Here is an 18525-nt window from a genome sequence, read left to right as displayed (position 1 = left end):
TTCCCTTTTGAGGTCTGCTGTCTTTGATTACCATTTCCCTGTTCTCAGAAGGTGAGAAGTTCTTCCGCATTAGGAGGAAGGAAATTGCTGCAAATATTTACATTCTCCATGAAACAGGTAACCACCTTTAATTGCTGGCAGCAGCTAGGCAATTAGCTGTTCTCTGAGTAGTATCAACACCTTATGACCTTCTTTGAACCCTCTTTTGAGAATCCCCTTGAGATAGAAACATCACAATTTGAGGAAACACAGATCTGAAAACAAGTAGAATTGCGGAAAAGCATCTGCACAAGAAACGCGGTTATAAACTTCAATCTGACATTGTGATGGGAATCTTTTATTGATTTCTGGAGTTCTTAAAGTTGTTTTAGGCTTTCTAAGAAGCGATACAGATTGCACTATAAAAATACTGTTATACTAGACTGAGTCATAAAGAGCACAGTCAATAATTATGCACCAAGACAAGGAGTTGTCATATGATTTAACTTGTTAATTCTGTTTAGCTCATAGTCTTTCCATTCTTCATCCAACAACACTCCAAAGGAGCGTGTGTTTCCATAGTGTAGGGACTTTATCTGCTATGGATTAAGCCCAATTTTGAGATTCTTGATGTAGCAAATACATTGCTGCAGATGGTGTTTATTCTTTTTTGTAATGATACTGCTGTCATGATCCTTCAACTGTAAAAGATATTCTCTGCTGTTCATTCAGAGACCGACCAACTTAGGTGATTGTGTCCCCCTGAGGAGTTATGGTCATGCAAGGTATGCCTGGTTATTCCTGATTATCATTCCCTAAACTGAGTCAGCGTTCAGTCCCTTGTTCTGGAAATGCAAGTCTTTGTGTATGTGGGGTTTCTAGTTAGGGCTTGCCATCAAGTTCCTATAAGCTGCAAAGATGGAAGACTGCTCTACCACAGACCAGCATCTTTTGCAGGTGATTGTCTGTTATGTGTGGCATAGGGAAAAATGAGCAACAATTAATAATAATAATTAATTAATTGTATAAATTAGTTGGATTTAACAGCTTTGGATTGGCTGGGACTCACCTCAGTGACCTCTGTAGCATCTAGAAGTTAAGACCTAGCCTGTTTACTCAGCTGCAGCGTACCTGAGATGAAGCCCACCCTTCACACACACTTTTTTAATGGGGAATCTCCTCTCCTAACATGGAAAAGATTTTGTCCTTTCAACTGTATGGAATACAGTTTTGTCACAAGGAACAGTTAAGCAGTTAATGATGAATGAAATCTAATACAGAATTCTTGGGACCCAAACTGTGTTTTTTCTAATTGATATTTTCTGTGCAATTAGACTTAGTCCACATCAGAAAAGTCCACTGCAGTTTTACAATATTCTAGCATGCTTTTTCTCAAAACTTTTGTCCCCATATTTGGCAAGTTTAAAAATAGCAAACTCATAGAATATTGTTTCATGAATGACCCAAACTCAGCAAAGGTTTCCTTGCTGTAGCATATAAATAGCCAAAGATATAACAGCCAAGAACACTGCTTGGAGTGAGATATGCAATATAAAGGAAGGCTCTCCCAGCCCGAGAAATCATCCTTTTAACTGCTAATTTGGCACATGTATGGCAGCTATGTGATTTTTATATAAGAATATTTAGAAGCAGATTATAAGATACTCCTTAAAAATATCAACAACCAGTATTCTGCTACAGTAAGAGCTAGCATGTCTTACAGTTGCATTATCTTCTAAAATTTACTGTGAATAAGCAAGGATAAAATGTTCTGCTCTAAGGAAAAAAAAAAGTTACATTGGAATTTGCAACAAATACTTACATGAACTAAAGAAGTTCTTAATATGAATTGTCATCTCTAATGATCTGAGCGACTGAAATAACTGCAAGTAGAAAAAGAGGGTAAGACAATGTGTTTGCTGCTGTGGTGCAGTTTCCTGAGGTGGTGAAATGATGATGGGAAGCCAACACTGTTAACATGACTCTTAATATATTCTTCATTCGGATGATGGCTTGTTCTGGCTTACCAGCAACTTCATTTCTTGCTTATCTATACTGGAATTTACACTTTCGGCCTCTTTTTCTTGCTCAGGTACACAAGTGCATCCCACTGGGATAGTGACGTAATCTTCTGTGTAGACGTAACGGCCCCCAGCACACGACGATGTGCGACGGAGGATGACTGTCGGCATGTACACGGGGGTGCTGCGGAAGTGAAAATTCTCCTCACCAAAGATCCCCATGAGGCAGCCTTTGCACAGACAGTAGGCTTCAGGAATGTATTTAGGATATCTTGTGGGATCATATGAAATTCTGTAAGGAAGCAAATAATAAAGATTCACTAGTATCTCTAAAAATAGATATATTCATCTGGAAAATGTTATTATAATATGATTTGACCATAAACATTTATATAATGTTTTTGTTTTCTTTGCCAGGAAAAACAGCTCTAACTGTTGCTGTCTGGCTTCTTATTTGTGAAGTGTAAAGAAAAAACAGGAACAACTTATAGACTGATCAGGTCCTACAGTGCACACTGAAGTATGAAGTGACTAGCTTTCTAAAATTTGAGATTCAGGGGTTTAAGCAGACTAAGTTTTGTATTTTTGACTGAATGGGTAAATAGAACATCAAAAAGGACACTTGGGCATTTCCAAACTTTTGATCTGCCCTGAGTTCTTCAAAAATTCTTGTTAACATTATTATTGTTGAAGCTATGACATGATGTTTCAAAATTTTATAATTTAAATAAAATTAAATTGTACTATTATTTCTGCAATAGTTTTTGCTCCCTAGTATACTTGGGGTTATAAAGATCCCTTCGTCTTGAAAGCAGAACTCTGTATTTCTTTCTCTAATTCACCTGCACTGTCTCTTCCTCTGACCGGAGAAAAGTAACATTTGCACACCCACGCTGAGATAAACCACAAAGTTAATGTTTTTTCTGCCCTCTACTGCTACACTTTGAAGTACAGCATTGCCCCAGAGCTTCTCTTTTTTTGTTGTTTGATCCTTTCTTTTTGCTTATTAATGCCCTGTCTCTGGAAATTCCTGATTAGCAAGAGCTGGAAAGCTTGTAACCTAAGTACAGCTTGGACCAACAAAGTCCCAAGTTCCAACATTCCTTGCTGGATGTTGTTGGATGCAGAAACAAAGATGTGATACTATGGTCTCAAGTCGTACAGATCCTGGCTGATTTACAGCCATTGTTTTTAGCAACAAGAGTAAAAGCTGATAAAGTCTGCTTGTTTTTTGAAATAAAAGACTAAGTACACAGTGGAGTACATGTACTGGAGTGTGTAGCCAGGCTGCTTATTGTGGTGGTGATGTACTGTTGCTTTGTTCTTTACCCGCTTTTCCTGTGTGTCATTATTCTTGAAAAGATGTTTGCACCTCCAGAAAAAGGGAATTTTTTTACTAATCCTATGCCAGCTGTCCTCTTTCTACCTGTAAGTTTCCCCCAGATCACCTTCTGCTCTCATACTGCTACAAAACTAGCCCAGCTTCAGCAGTGGCTGCATGTCCAGCGGGAAAGGGATGATGGCTCTCTCTGGCTGGAGAAGCGTTCAGCCCATAAGCACTGCCAGCCGCCTCGTGGTGCTCCTCCTGCAGAGCCCGTCCCCCCTCTTTGGGAGGATGCTGACCTCACATACGTTATCAGAAGCAATTACCCCCCTCTCAGCTAACAGAAAACCCTTTTCTTCCCTTTCCACCTGTTCCTCCTTTCACACTGCAGATGGTTAGACCTACGCACGGTGCACTGTAGAAGTAACAGGTTGTTACTGGCATGCAGAGAGCATGAAGACACATTGGGAAGTCACCTAGCCAAAATGCCTCCATGACGCAGGCTCAGATGTATTTGCCCATGTTTGTCCAGCCTGTTCTTAAAAACTTCCAGAGGGCATGCCCAGCCCGCCCAGAGGCTCTGTTGCAGTATTTTACCACCTCTTTACTTGGGAAGTTTTCCTAACAGTGAAGCGGAGCATTTTTTTTCTTGCAAACTAAATCAATCATTTCCCATGTTTGGATGGGAAATCACAGCAGCTGAGGCTAAAAAACTAACAGTCAAAGATTTCATATGAGAGAGAATGTTCAAGCCTGTAATGTTTACTGTGAAGTGCTGCAAAAACAGTAAAAATTCTTGCACTGGGTTTTAAACCATCTTCTACTTGGGATCAGGATAGGACCACCATACAGTAGATAAAGTGGGGCAACTACATAAGAAACATGAACACCTTAAATACCCGTCATCAATATAATTATCTATGGAGTGATACAAACGGTTTATACAATGCCACCCTTCTCACAGCAGTTTTCAAAATCACCGATTTTGAAAAACATAACGGACTTAAAGTGATTCCCAAATTGTGTTTCGCAGAATGCCATCAGGGTTTGTACCAGTTCCGTGACTATGAAAGTGTTAGCCTTTTATCTTTTCAGGTGGTCTCTCAGGTAAGGGTTCAGCTGAGGAAGAAGCAGCGTAAGTCTGCCTTGAGCTGTTACTACACAGTCACTTCTAGTCAACAAAATCTGCACTTGCCAAACAGACAGCCTGGCTCTCCTTCTTGCCTCCGCCCCTGGGCTGATGCTAATGTTCTTCTTGTCACAGGATGGATCGGGGAATTCATCCAACTGAAAAGTAACCTCATGAAAAGCTGGATTTTGGTCCTTCAGCTGTCTTGCCACATACACAGAGCCTTACATAAACAAGCCAGCATGAACAAACAGCTACAGATGAAGGCAAAAGGGAGTTGCCCTTTTCAGGAGAAGCAACACCAGTTTATCAGTTAAAACAAATCTGGAATCACAGCTTTAGCCAAGCACAGACTTGCTTATTCTATCATCAAAGAAAATAGACTTTATTTTCCAATGGCCATATATCTTTTTAAGGAATTTGTTTTCCTCACTGAAAAATCTCACCAGTTCTCTCATCGCCAGACATCTGTGATGTCGCAGATATTTTTTGCAAAGCTTCTCTGTCCCGTTTATATTGCTTACTTTCCCCAGGAAATACCTTCATGTTACAGGATCTCACACCAACGTGAAATAAAATGTCTGGTAGCCAGCAGAAGGGAAGAAAGTGGAATACAGGCTTTTCTCCTGTGATACATTCCCATTTCAATCTCAAGTGTGAATAATTTCAGTGGTGGATTGTTAAACACACCATATGTCAAGTCACTGGTATTTCCTCTTCTGTATTATCTCTAGCACCTGGTTTATGATGTTACTGGAAAGCATGAACACGCTTCTGGATGCAAACATTAGAGTATTCACTAATAACAAGAGAACGCTGTCACTGGAATCGTGGTATACAAGCTTCCCCTCCAAATTCCCATGTGGCAAAAGTCAGGTACAAATGATTTTTCTGGGGAGAAGGATGGTGTGTTTTTTCTACTTTCTACAGAAAAAAACTCACTCTTGTATTGCTAAGTTTGCTGTAGATACCCCTACTCCATCATGTGAGGATTACAAGGAATCAGAGAGGATCCAAACCCAAAGACGGATGCAAAATAATAGATGTGCTTTTGCATCCAGACTGGAACTTTAAGCCTGAAGACACTAAGTAATGCCTCCTGAAATTAAACACTGAACTCAAATGTCACTAAACTTTGGAGCTATGTCTAAGGTTCTGCATCTTCAGCTCAAACATGTTAAGAAAGATCATATAATTAAAGCCTCATTTTCATCTTTCTAGCCAACCCAGCCTGATTTGGGTCTGAACTGCCAACAAACACCAGTAACCTGGCCGTATAAATGCAGTGGTGTGACCTGCTTTCTCTGTTTTCATCCATTGAACATAATCACTCTGTGCGTGTAATGAGGACATCCTCAGTTGCTGCAGTTTGATGGAAGTTCACTACAAGCACTACAAGTCATGTTTTTATGTCTCCTCCTGGAAGAGGGCAAACATGTTTGATCAGGTTAATTAACTTGGTAAAAGACATATTCCAAGTTCCCACTGACTCTTTCCTCTAAGTAGTGAAAGCTGCACCTAAATGGGGTGGACACAACAGAAGCAGCTGGGAAGAGTGGTGGAGAACCAGAGAAGTGCCAACTTTCCACTGGCACCCAAGTGTCCCCTGCATCCTTGTGTCATTTGCTGTGGCCACTGCTGCAAAGGAGACAGCTCAGCCATTTTGATGAGGGTTGCCCTTGTCCCGTGAACTCAGGTTACTAGTATGTAGGCTAGCTCTGCCTAGCCAGCGCTCCTGATTTACAAATGACAGGAGCAGTGAGCTATGCTGGGCTGCTGTGTTTCCATCTGCTGGAACAAGAAGCAGGTTTGTACTGAACTGGAACTGCTAATGAAGTGTTACTAGTTCTAGGCTGCTTTTCCTTATGACCCTACGAGTGCTTTGAGAGGTCCCAGTGAAAAACAAACTTCCTGCCGTTTATGTACTAAGCCTGGAAACTCAAGAGAAAATATTCTGTCAGAAGTAAAACTCTTGCAAAGACTTAATCTGTCTTGTCCTGTACTGCTACTTTCCTATGTAGTATTTTTAATAATATTATCACTTCATAGTTTCCAAGCTTCTAAATCCAGTGGGTCAGATGCTGTGCTGGGGCAGGCGGATACAGCTGACTTCAGAAAATCACTGTTAGCACAAGGCTAACAGCTGGATGTTATCAAAAGTCTAATAAGCAGATCATCATCCCTTTACTTCACACTCTGAAATACTTACAGGATTAAGAGCTAACAACCTTTTTTTTCCCTCTTGGCAAGGCATTTATACAGCAGGTGTTCTTTTGTTCACATTATGCTTAGTTTGTTTTATATACAGGTGGTAAGTAGAGAGCTCGCATAAAATAGCCTTGTACTAACAGTGATTTTCTAAAGAGTTGTACTAACACGTACTCAAATAAAAAGGACAGCAGTTCTGCGTCCCCTTCAATTTTTTTCCTCTCAGCTGCATCTTTGGGATATGCACGCTGTGCCACATGGCAATGTTAAATCCTGGAAAATGTCTTGGGTAAGGTTCTTGAAAATCATTGGAGTATTATTTAAAGGAAAGCCTTCTTGTATGATTTTTTTTTCAAAAGCACTGCAGACAAGCTTGGCTTTTACCAGTAAGGACAGACTTGCCTGTATTAGATTTATTAAGATTTTATGTAGATGAGCACTAAACCAACGATGCTTATAAACTGAAACTGGTTTTTGAAAAGCAGAAAAAACAAGCTGGACAATGTTTCAGAGAGGGACTAGCTAAGATGGGATTTCATGATCAGATCAATGCTGACAATAAAAGTTAAATCTCTGTAAATTAACCCTTAGTAAATGCAGGGTTAGGCCCCCAAGACAGACACAGAAGCCATGAGATTTGGAAATTCAGAACCGGGAATGACTTCTTGAATACATATAAAGAATTTTTGCTAAATTCATGCAGAAGTGTGTTTGCAGAAGACTCTGAATGTATTCCTACAAACTATCTACATATGCTATTACAACCTTAAGACAACCGAGAATAAAAATAGAGCTGATGTATACAGCTGATTAACAAATGGCACCTGTGCTCTGCAGCACCATGAATGGAATCACAAATGAACATTACCTGTAAATCCACTGTTGACTTCAGTGGGATCAGATTTTTCAACTATTACTCTGAGCTTTACGATCAGCCCCTGCAAATGTTTAGGCATGCATTTAAAATTAATCCTTTTTCTAATGGCTCTTGTCCAAGAGCAACTTGTGTGTACGTTTCTGGAGCAGAGCTTGCATTGGTAAAGATTCACCATGCTTATGGCTTCTGTGAAGTTTAACCAGCAGTACCCATCCTGTGCTGTCAGCGAGATCTGTAGGTCGTTAGACAACCTGTGTCATTAATTCTTGTGAAGCAACTGCAAACCATAGCAGTAGCCAAGGACCATGGCCGGTGCCAGCATCTCCTTGTACAAGCAGGTTTTCTGGATTTCATTTACTGTCCGGGTAATACTGCTAAAAAGGACAAGCAGCTCCTGGATAGATGTCACAAACTGGCACACAATCAGCCTGATGATTTCAAGGCATGATGATTTCATGGCAGAGTTTCTGCTGCTGGCTCTATTTTTAAAAAAATCTGGATAATTCTTAGACAAACTTCCTGAAGTGCTGAGCAAATCCAGTATGCTCAAGATTTCACTCAACTCAACTGACTTCAGGGAACTCTGCTGTCTCTTTATAGCTCTGCAAAGAGCGATTTGTGTGATTAAACTTTGTGCCCTGAGTTATATACTGATCTCCTGTGGCCATCAGGATGGAATTTCAGTATCAGGCTGATGCACTAATATTTTTTCCCCTAACTTTTGCCTCAAATACCAACTGTTGGTTGCTGCCAGCAGCAGGATCGTGGAGCAGATGGATCTGTGGTGCAATCCATGTGCAACTCCTGTATCTCTAGGTTGTAGCAAGCCAAAAATGATGTAAGTCTTGATTTTTGTATAACCAAATTAAAGACCAAGTAATAGAAAATAAATAGTAAGCACAGAACAAAGACAAGGAAACAAGCCACGCAAGGATTATCTGTACTCTGAGCCAATCAAACCTAATTCTTCCACACTGAAGAGAATGACACACTTGGATATATGCGATGCAGTAGGGTGAATGTTATACACAGATCTCTAAGTAATATATTTGATTCTTTCTCACAAACGCTGATATGAAAAAATTTCAGTTGACTTGAACTGCGTGGTCATGTGAGCAGAATTACAAGAAGCAGCGTTAAACAGCTGGGAACAGGTGCCTAGGGAGATATGCAGGGGAAGGTAAGTAGAGCCAGACTTAATATCTTTATTATTAATGACCTGGAATAGGGAGTATAAACAGCATGTTAATGAAATCTGCAGATGGTAACAATGGGAACTGCTGCAACACCAATGAAGACGGAGAAACAGCATGAGGTATCTCAGACATTAAAATGCAGGTCAAAAAGAAAAAAGACCCTTTGTGCACAGAGCAGAAATCAATTGCACTGTAACTCTTTAGGGGCAGAAAAGAAGTTGGACAGCAATATCTCTGTGAGACGTGCTGAAATGGGGCAGGAATCTTGATTCAAGTTTCAAATTGTGAAATTCAAGCTTTGAGGGGTGTCCTATCAGGGTGTACAAGGGGGGCTGCCTACAGTGAATTAATTTCTGGGCATTCATTACTAGAACTCTAGTGAGTCAAAGGCAGTTCAGGACACAGCAACAAATCTTGGCAAGAGGAGCAAAGGGGAGCAACTCATGAGGAAAGATTAAAAGAATTAAACGTAAGTAGGCTTGTCAAGAAAATTCTGTGTTACAGGAAAGAGCTGTATGCAGTTTTTCAGAATAACACCCCTGCCATGAAGAAGAAATTGTTGGGATCGTGAGTGCAACTGGTTAACCGTGGACAAGATGTAAAGTGCCATTACTTGGAATGTTTAATGGAGAGAGCTGCATGTCCTTTTCAAAGCTCTAATGGGATCTGGGAGCTTGCTTCCAGGGTAAACAGGTGAACACCACAGATCAGACCAGATCTTCATAATGCTTTTATCTGGCTTCAAAATCTATGAAACAGCAGGTTGTAATAGCAAATACACATTACTAGTCATAATGAGCAATTTTATATTTTTATTTTAAATTTATTTCATTACACATCTTGCAATGTCTGTTGCTGTCTCATTACACACTAATAATACAGTAAAAATGGGATTGAGAAAAAAAGCTGTAAATGAGATCAGTTAACTAGACTGTACTCAGACCTCTGCACCCTAGAGAAACAATCTCCACGTAAAGAAAATATTAGATTCTGCCTTTGACGGTGTAATTTTTTTTTACGCTATCTTTTAAAATTTCTAGCTTGGAGATGTCATCAAGTTACTTGTATGTGAATGGTTAGTGGTCCATTTGAAAACATTTTGATGAAAAGTACAGTGTATTTGCAGTTTCTTAGTAAACTTTTTGTAAGCCAGGCCCTAAATAGCAGCTGGTTCTCTGCTAAGAAGTAAGCCTATAGAGAGCTCCAACTGAAAATAAGTACTTGCCCAATGGGATGTGAGCACGGAGGGCACTGTTTTTGGATCAGAAGACCAATTTTCTGATAGCACTAGTATTTGGCAAAACCAACATAAAAAATACCTGAGCCTAATGGTAGGTGTTCCGTTCAGCATACTTGCTTTTTGCACACTTAGGTAGCTTAAAAAATCCTCAGTCTGCTCACAGAAAATTATTACTAAAAATAATTTTCTAAAAATACTTTGTTTATGAAAGGCTCATTGAGCAAATAAACCATTTTTCTCTCAGTAGGATTACTTCTTAAACTAAAAGCGGGCAAAAACCATGCCACAAAATGAATGTTTACTGGAGATCACTAACAAGGAGATATTTAAGTTTAATGAATACACAGTAACTGCATCAAGGTATGTATGAAGGATAATGTACAGAAAGAAGCAAGAAAGTCAGTTCCTTTTAAGTTTGTGCATGTTTTAGTTTCCCGTTGTCTGCAGTGTCTTAACGGAAAGCTGAAAACAGAGAAGCCAATTCTGTCAGTCTTATTCAGACAAAGCTACCAGAAGCCTCGATAGCAAGAATATGGTTTTGGTGTTCTAGATCAGTGGTTTCCAAGCTTTTCCAGAGCTCCCTACAGAAGTGCGGACCCTTGTTTTGTGTATTAACCAGGCTAAAACCAGATTTACTTTACTTAGTTATTTGTATGCCCCCTTAAAAATAGTCTGTCAGCTCCTGTTCCGCCTCAAGGGAGGGGGGTTTGCAAAGCGTGGGTTGAAAACGCAGATGTAGAAAATGGCAGTACTCATTCCATGTCTACGCTCCTGCAGCAAACTGGACAGCAAGCCCTTGGGAGTACTTGTATCAGGGTACGTGAAGATGTGGCTCTGCTGGTATGTAACCAGAACACACGCTGTACTCTCACATATTTTAGAGACCAGCAATCACAGTGTCCGGAGCCACATCTCAGGGAAAGCATCTGAGCCCCCGTGGGGCTGCTACAAAGTCACGGGGGGCTTTCTGGGTGATGGTCCTTTGCTGAGGGTCTTCTGAGTGAACTTCACGTGTGACAGTTTCCCAAAGTGACTTTCTGAGGGTCAGTCTGTGTGTGTGAGCTCCATCTCACAGCCTGCTCCACCTCAGTAATTTTTCATTCCCCTTTCTGCCCATTAGACACACACCTCACCCAGGGGTGGGTTTTATTCTAACATATTTACTTCATATCTGCCTATTTAGACGTCTACTTTTAACACCTTTCCGTCAGGTGTTTCCGCGGGGTGCTGCGGACATCCCCTCAGGACCGGCGCCTCCGGCACCCGCCTCACAGGGGAAGGCGGCAACACCCCCGGGCAGGGACAGGGGGTGGCACAGGGGGTCCCGCCACAAGGGAACCGTCTCTCTTCAGCCGCCCGGCACCCTGCCACCGCTTCGCCCCTTGGAGTCCCCCCCTCTCCCGCCTTCTCCCCCTCCGGTGTCCCGGACTCACCTGTAGGCCCAGGGCGAGGCGCTGCGCAGGTTGACGGGCAGCCGGAACCTCTTGTCGCCGGCCGGCCGGCCCCCGGCGGGGCAGCTGGCGTTGTGCTGGCGGCCCGGCGGCTCGGGCTGCAGGGTGTGGTGGAAGGCGCTGAGCATGCCCGCCGCCAGCCGCCCGTACAGCTGCTCCAGCAGCTCCTCGGGCCGTTCGCCGCAGGTCCGGGTCCGCGCCGGCCGCTTGGGCGCCTTGACGGCCTCCGGGCGGAGCGGGAGCAGCGCCGCGCACAGCAGCGCCGCCAGCACCTGCAACCACGCCGCCGTCAGCGGGGCTGGGACCGGCCGCGCCCCCCCACACACACCCCCCTACACCCGCCGCGCCCCGGATCCCCCCGGTCGGGGCGCTGCCCTGCCCGGTCCCCGTGCCGCAGCCCCTTACCCTGCCTCGCTGCATGGCGGTCGGGCTGCCGGAGGGAGCCGAGGAGAGCGGCGGGCTGCGGAGCCGCGCCGTGCCACTGGCTCTCTCGGCGGAGGAGCTGTTGGAAAAGTGCCCCGCTCCTCACTGCATCTCCCCTGGCCTCACATGCCAGGAACATTTTAGGCGCTCACGAAGGAGGCGAGCGCTCCGCGCCGGGAGCTAGCCCGTACCCCGCTCGGCACGGCCCCGCCATCCTGCCCCGCTGCCCCCCGGGGACAGCCTCGCAGGCACCGGTGGGGTGGGTCCACCACCAGCCGCTGTCCTGCCCCGCGGCCCGGACCGAGCGGCCTGCCCGACCCTGCCTGCAGGCCCGGGAGGGTGTTGAAGTCCCTGGCGGGCTGCGGGTGCGCCCCTCGCCCTCTTCGGCTGTGTAAGGAGCCAAGCGCTCCCTTCCATGGCAGCTGTGGTGTGGAAATGAAGCAGTGTCTTCTCAGGCCCACTGGGCCCCGAAGCCTTGAGTGGGACCCACCAGGCTAGGGCAGGAGATTGAGCCAGGGTGTTTTTGGCCCAGTCGGAGCCAAGGTGTGAAGGCTGATGGGGAAAAATGTGGGGATTTACAGCTGAAAATAGCACAACTCTGGGTATGGAACTGCAGCTGAGGAGGGGATTACAGACCCATAGAATTGCCTAGGTTGAAAGGGACCTTTCAGATCATTGAGTCCAACCATCAACCTAACACTGACAGAAATCATCACTAAACCATGTCACTAAACACCACGTCTCTCTGCCTTTTAAATAGCTCCAGAGATGGCAATTCCGCCACTTCCCTGGGTAGCCTGTTCCAGGGCTTGATAATCCTTTCAATGAAGACATTTTTCCTAATATCCAATCTAAACCTCCCCTGGCACGACTTGAAGCCATTTCCTCTTGTCCAGTCCTCTTGAATTGCTGCAGTCCGGACTCTTTCCATCACTTTGGAGCAATTGGCACTGTCCCTCATAGGAGTTTGGGATCTCCGACATGCCCAGCTCCAGGGCAGCACCTCTGGTTTGTTTCTTCAGAAACAGCCCCGCCGTGTAGATCCTCCAGCAGACACTGAGGGGGTTGAGGTCCCCCGTGAGGACCAGGGATGGTGAACGTGAGGCTGCTTCGAGCTGTTTGTAGAAGGCCTCATCCATCTGTTCTTCCTACTGAGGTGCCCTCCAGCAGAGATCTACTGCAACGTCACTGTCCACTGACTGAAAAGGAAGCCTACGTCAGAAGGTGAGAAACTTGCATCATACATATCTAAATGAGACTGAGGTGAATCTCACCTCTAATGACTTCTCCCCCCACTCTGTGCTGGTTTACTGGTGCTTTTAACAGACACATTATGCCATAGAATCTAGGCTGGAAGGGACCTTTAAGATCATCATGTCCAACGTATTCAGGGTCTCTGGCACAACCCACAAAAATAAGCATCTGTAGTCCTCCAGGTCATAAAAGATGTGCTCCACTGAAACGATTTGCATTAAAAATGGCCTTTAGAACTTATCACTTGAATCAGATGTTTGGTGTGTGATGATTAAGCCCTGCACGTCTATTGAGGCATTTAGTGTAAGAATAGTCAAATATTAATGTATTGATCAGGAATAAGGGAAAATAGGTTCATAAGTCATACAAGAACTGTCAAACCCCAGCATGGTACCACAGAAATACAAGCTGTCCGTTTGTATTTCGGATGTCCAAACCGTTCCAGACTATACTGGAATTGAAACAGAATCACCCAGCATTTTTAATGTGATGAAGTGACTTGATTTCATGGTTTCTGAAAAGTGACTGAGTTCAGTTAAAGTGTGATTTTTAGTGGTTTTAGTACCTTATGCATCACCAGTCAGTATCACTCATGAGTGGTATCTTAACCTGGAACTGTATGGGATTTGAATCAGGTTTCAGCTCTGAGGAAGGACTTTGTTTCAAATTGAATTAAAAATTCTCCTTTGCAGTCATATCCTCAGGCAGGAGGCTGGGGCAAAGCAGCTGCCCATTTAGCCCAGTTCTGGCACACCCCCTGGGCTCTACACTGCACCTGGCCTTGTGTTACTTCAACACCTTCGAGTGATATGCATGGCAACGTGACTAATATTTATCATGACAGATGTCTTTATATTACTCTCCCTGTGATAAACCAGTATCTTTTCTCAACGCTTTCTGAATAACATGAGGCTGTCACACTTGACTTTTATGCGCTTCTTTTATATACATTGACATTTCTGGGAGAGGTCTGCCTCAAAAAATGAGAGCAGAAGGAGAGGAAACAACAGCACAGACATTAAATTGCCAGTGAGTTTAAGGCTTTGAGTCTTATCTAGAAAATATTCTAATGCTGTAGATTAGTTTAATAGTATTATCTGATTAGCAATCTCATTGATTCAAATAATAATAAGAGGAATAATCACAGAAGGGCGGCAAATTAGATTCCATTACATGGGAACTGAAAGAGTGCTATGCCAGCTCTCAAGGCATAGTCTATCCCAGAGACATCTGAATCATAAAAATTCAGTTTATATTCTTCAGCAAAACATAGATTTTACCATGACTTCTGAGAAGTTACTAAGATTATTAAGGTAACGGTATCATTGTCATTAACTTTGATTTATAATTTGCTGAGAATTTGAGGGTTTTTAAAAAAATCTATATCATGAAATATTAGAAAAAATCTTTAGTAATGAAAAGCCTGTCCTGGATTTGATGCAATATATGATAATATTTCAATCAATACATTCAGAATAGCAGAATAGCCATATGCACCTTTATGTGAATCTATAGGGAATTCCATGGCTCATGGCTGTGAGCAATAATGTCTCCCCGGAGCCTTCTCTTCTCCAGGCTGAACAACCCCAACACTCAGCCTGTCCTCATAGGAGAGGTGCTCCAGCCGTCTGATCATCTTCATGATCCTCCTCTGGACTCGCTACAGCAGGCCATGTCCTTCTGATGTTGAGAGCTCCAGAGCTGGACACAGTACTCCAGGTGGGGTCTCACGGAAGTGGAGTGGGAGGGTAGAATCACCTCCCTCAACCTGATGGCCCCACTTCTTTTGATGCAGCCCAGGATACAGTTGACTTTCTAGGCTGTGAGCAGACATTGCTGGCTCACGTTGAGCTTCTCATGCACCAACAACCCCACGTCCTTCTCGTCAGGGCTGCTCTCAATCCATTCTCTGCCCAGCCTGTCTTTGTGCTTGGGATTGCCCCAACCCAGGTGTGGGACTTTGCACTTGGCCACGTCGAACTTCATGAGGTTCACATGGGCCCACCTTTCAAGCCTGTCCAGGTCCCTCTGGATGGCATCCCTTCCCTCTAGCATGTTGACTACATTACACAGCTTGGTGTCGTTGGCAAACTTGCTGAGGGTGCACTCAATCCCACTGTCCATGTTGCCAACGAAGATGTTAAACAACACTGGTCCCAATACTGGCCCCTGAGGAATGCCACTTGTCACTGGTTGTCACTTGGACATCGAACCATTGACCACGACTCTCTGAGTGCTGTCATCCAGCCAATTCCGTATCCACTGAGTGGTCCATCAGCCAAATCCATGTTGCTCCAATTCAGCGACAAGGATGTCATGCAGGACAGTGTCAAATGCTTTGCACAAGTCCAGGTAGGTGATGTCAGTTGCTCTTCCCTTATCCACCAACGCTGTAATGCTGTCATAGAAGGCTACCAGATTTGTCGAGCACAATTTGCCCTTGGTGAAGCCATATTGGCTGTCACCAGTCATCTCCTTATTTTCCACGTGCCTTGGCTCAGTTTCCAGGAGGATCTGCTCCATGATCATGCTGGGCACTGAGGTGAGACTGACAGGCCTGTAGTTCCTTTTTTCCCTTTTTAAAAATGGGGGTTATGTTTCCTCTTTGCCAGTCAGCAGGAACTTCACTGGATTGCCACAACTTCTCAAGTATGATGGATAGTGGCTTGGCAACTTCATCTGCCAGTTCCCTCAGGACCCACAGATGAATCTCATCAGGTCCCATGGACTTGTGAATGTTCAGGTTCCTTAGATGGTCTCGAACCTGGTCTTCTCCTACAGTGGGTAGTTCCTCATTCTCCAAGTCCCTGCCTTTGTCTTCTCCAACTTGGGTGGTGTGGCTAGAGCACTTGTCAGTGAAAACTGAGGCAAACTCAGCCTTCTCCATATCCCAGGTGATGAGGTCTCCCATTTCCTTCCAGAGAGGGCCCAAATTTTCCCTAGTCTTTCTTTTATCGCTGACATACCTTTTCTTGTTGCCTTTGATGTTCCTGGCCAGATTTAATTCTATCTGGGCTTTAGCTTTCCTCACCTGATCTCTGGCTGCTCAGACAATTTCTCTAAATACCTTCTAGGCTACCTGTCTTTGCTTCCTTTTTGAGTTTGAGTTTGTCCAGGAGCTCCTTGTTCATCCAGGCAGGCCTCCTGGCTTTTTTGCCCAACATGCTCTTTGTTGGGATGCAACGCACCTGAGCTTGGAGGAGGTGATCCTTGAATATTAACCAGCTTGCTTGGGTCCCTCTTCCCTTGTGGGCTTTATCCCATGGTACTTGCATTTAGCTCATGCAGTGTTTCCACTCCTGCAGTTACTGAGGCCTACCACAGCACTGAGGGCATCCTACATGGCAGCAGGGAACACAACGCACATTGCACCTAAGCTAAATGCCAACCAAGCTCTCTCTAGCACGGGGGCAAGGGTCATCACATCAACATAACACAATTATTGTTGTAATTATTTTAGACATAGCACCTCACTGGCATGGCCACACTTCCTTCAAGACCTGAGCTTCCTGAATCATGCAGGTGTGTTCACTTACCAATAGCTTGAGGCCTTCCAATACATGTTGACATAGCATTTTGGACATGCACGTGGCTTCTTTCTCTTGAAGAGACTCCAGTTATATTAGTCCCCATCAGGGATCACTCTCCAGCCTTGAGTCCAGGTGGCATGTCACATCTTGTCTTCCCTCTCACAGATGGTTACACATCAGCTCCTCTGCTCCAGGCCTGCCATGGCCATGTTGCGATTCTAATAGAGACGTAACCATAGTTAACATGGTTTTGAAGGAGATGAACCTGGGCTAAATAATTTTGACTGTCAGCAGGACTTACTATTCCAGTGTTGGAGCTGGATCATATGGCTTTCTGTCAGTTCAGAACAAGCTCAACTGTGCTTGAAAAATAACATGCAAATACATCATAACCCAGAGCATTGTATATTCAGATCCCCATGCTATAGGAGACAACATGTCCCAGAACTTCCTGGGAGTTTGTGCAGGAGTGGAACAAAAGTGCAATTCTGTTTGTAAAACACAGAATTTTACATAACATACAGTTAGGCATCTGGGCAAACCAAACCAAGAAACTGCTGCTGATTAAAATCTCTCTGATGTCCATAGGAGTGTTTCTACAAAGTCGTGAACCATATCCCAAATTATTAGTAATTCATACCACTTTATCATGGACATGTCTATGCAATTGCAATGTTTGATTAGATGTACTCAAATACATTAGATGTACCCAAATGGTTTTGTGTTAGAAGACCATGACAGTATCTTGCCTGTCATCTTCTTTGCGCAGTTTCACAGGTTTATCAATGCTCCTTGCCATGGTCCCAAATACTTTCTCCCACTGTGATTAGTCAGATACCTCATTCTGCTCCAGTCTGTAGCTGAAAAGGCTCCCTCCTGCCTGGCATGTTGCATCCTGGAAGCCCAGGTTTTCCGAGACTGTAAGCCTGACAGATATCCCAGAACGTGTCATCCCGTAACCAGAGCAGTAGATAAGGCAGCACTGAAGAACAGGCAAGAGAAAGCTGGGTCTCAAGTGAGACCATAAGGTTAAGCCATCTGCCCGAGTCCTTCTCTGAGAATTGTTCAGCTCGATTGCCTTTCCATCTCCCCTCCTTTGTCTTTAGCTGATTGATATTTCATTGAAAATATTAAAAATATACACCGTTGTATTGGGTGTCAGTGCCAAGGTTTCGGCAGTGGTGGGGCTGCAGGGCTAGCTGCAGTCAAAAGAGGTCAGGGCTGCCCAGTGCCAGAGAAGACAGAAAGTTCCTGCTGGCTCTACAACAGACCCAGCATATACCCAGCTGACGACAGTACACAGACTCTGTGCGACAGGTGTGCGCTGTCTTTGGGTTACTGTCAAGGAGTGGAAAAAAGTAAAATGGTAGAGTCTGTAGGGAAACTGGGGATTCACCAGAGACAAATGAGGCAACGCACTTCTGTATTTCTCATTCTAAAAGACACAGGTGGTCTCCCTCAGTTAAAAGTTGAACAGAGTCAAAAAGCCAAAGACTGCTCTGGCTTGACATGTTAGTGTTCAGAGTGGTATCCGAGTTCTTTAGCTACCTAAGCCATCCATTCTTTCCCTTTCTGTCCCTACCTGCAGCAGATGAGGTCATCTTTTTTCCCTTTCTGTCCTGCTGCTGAGAGAGAACTGCAGCATGGGAAAGACTTCCAGAAATAAGACAGGTGGCATCCACTTCCTTTTCACACTCTTTTCCGGCCTCTAGAAGAATCGGGCCCTAGAGCTTACTGTGTCTGTCGTCTTTGGTGAGCTTCTCAGGATGTTCCGTAACTGCGCTGAATGTGCTCTGGGTATACCACCAAGCGGAAGCTGGGGCAGTCCTAGACTGAGCGCTGCACCACTCTATCATGGGAAACACGTTATGTATAAAGCAGTTCATTAACGGT

At 44.2% G+C, this 18525-nt stretch overlaps 1 protein-coding gene across 2 annotated transcripts; it reads right to left on the bottom strand.

The window, feature by feature from the left end:
* On the bottom strand, nucleotides 1–17033 carry IL17D (interleukin 17D). 2 transcript variants are annotated; one of them, XM_054186193.1, is made up of 3 exons: nucleotides 16639–17033; nucleotides 11408–11697; nucleotides 1–2292 (listed from the first exon to the last, which is right to left on the bottom strand). In XM_054186193.1, exons 1-3 carry the CDS (start codon nucleotides 16684–16686, stop codon nucleotides 1977–1979), a joined length of 654 nt encoding a protein of 217 aa, XP_054042168.1. In that variant the 5' UTR covers nucleotides 16687–17033; the 3' UTR covers nucleotides 1–1976. The 2 variants fall into 2 exon arrangements, with proteins under 2 accessions (XP_054042168.1, XP_054042177.1); XM_054186202.1 differs by lacking the exon at nucleotides 16639–17033 and adding an exon at nucleotides 11831–12004.
* Nucleotides 17034–18525: the final 1492 nt, after the last annotated feature.

This window comes from Rissa tridactyla, chromosome 1, assembly GCF_028500815.1.
Source record: "Rissa tridactyla isolate bRisTri1 chromosome 1, bRisTri1.patW.cur.20221130, whole genome shotgun sequence".
Taxonomy (NCBI): Eukaryota; Metazoa; Chordata; class Aves; order Charadriiformes; family Laridae; genus Rissa; species Rissa tridactyla.
Note: the sequence above shows the minus strand (reverse complement) of the source record. Positions and strands in the feature narration are given on the sequence as shown.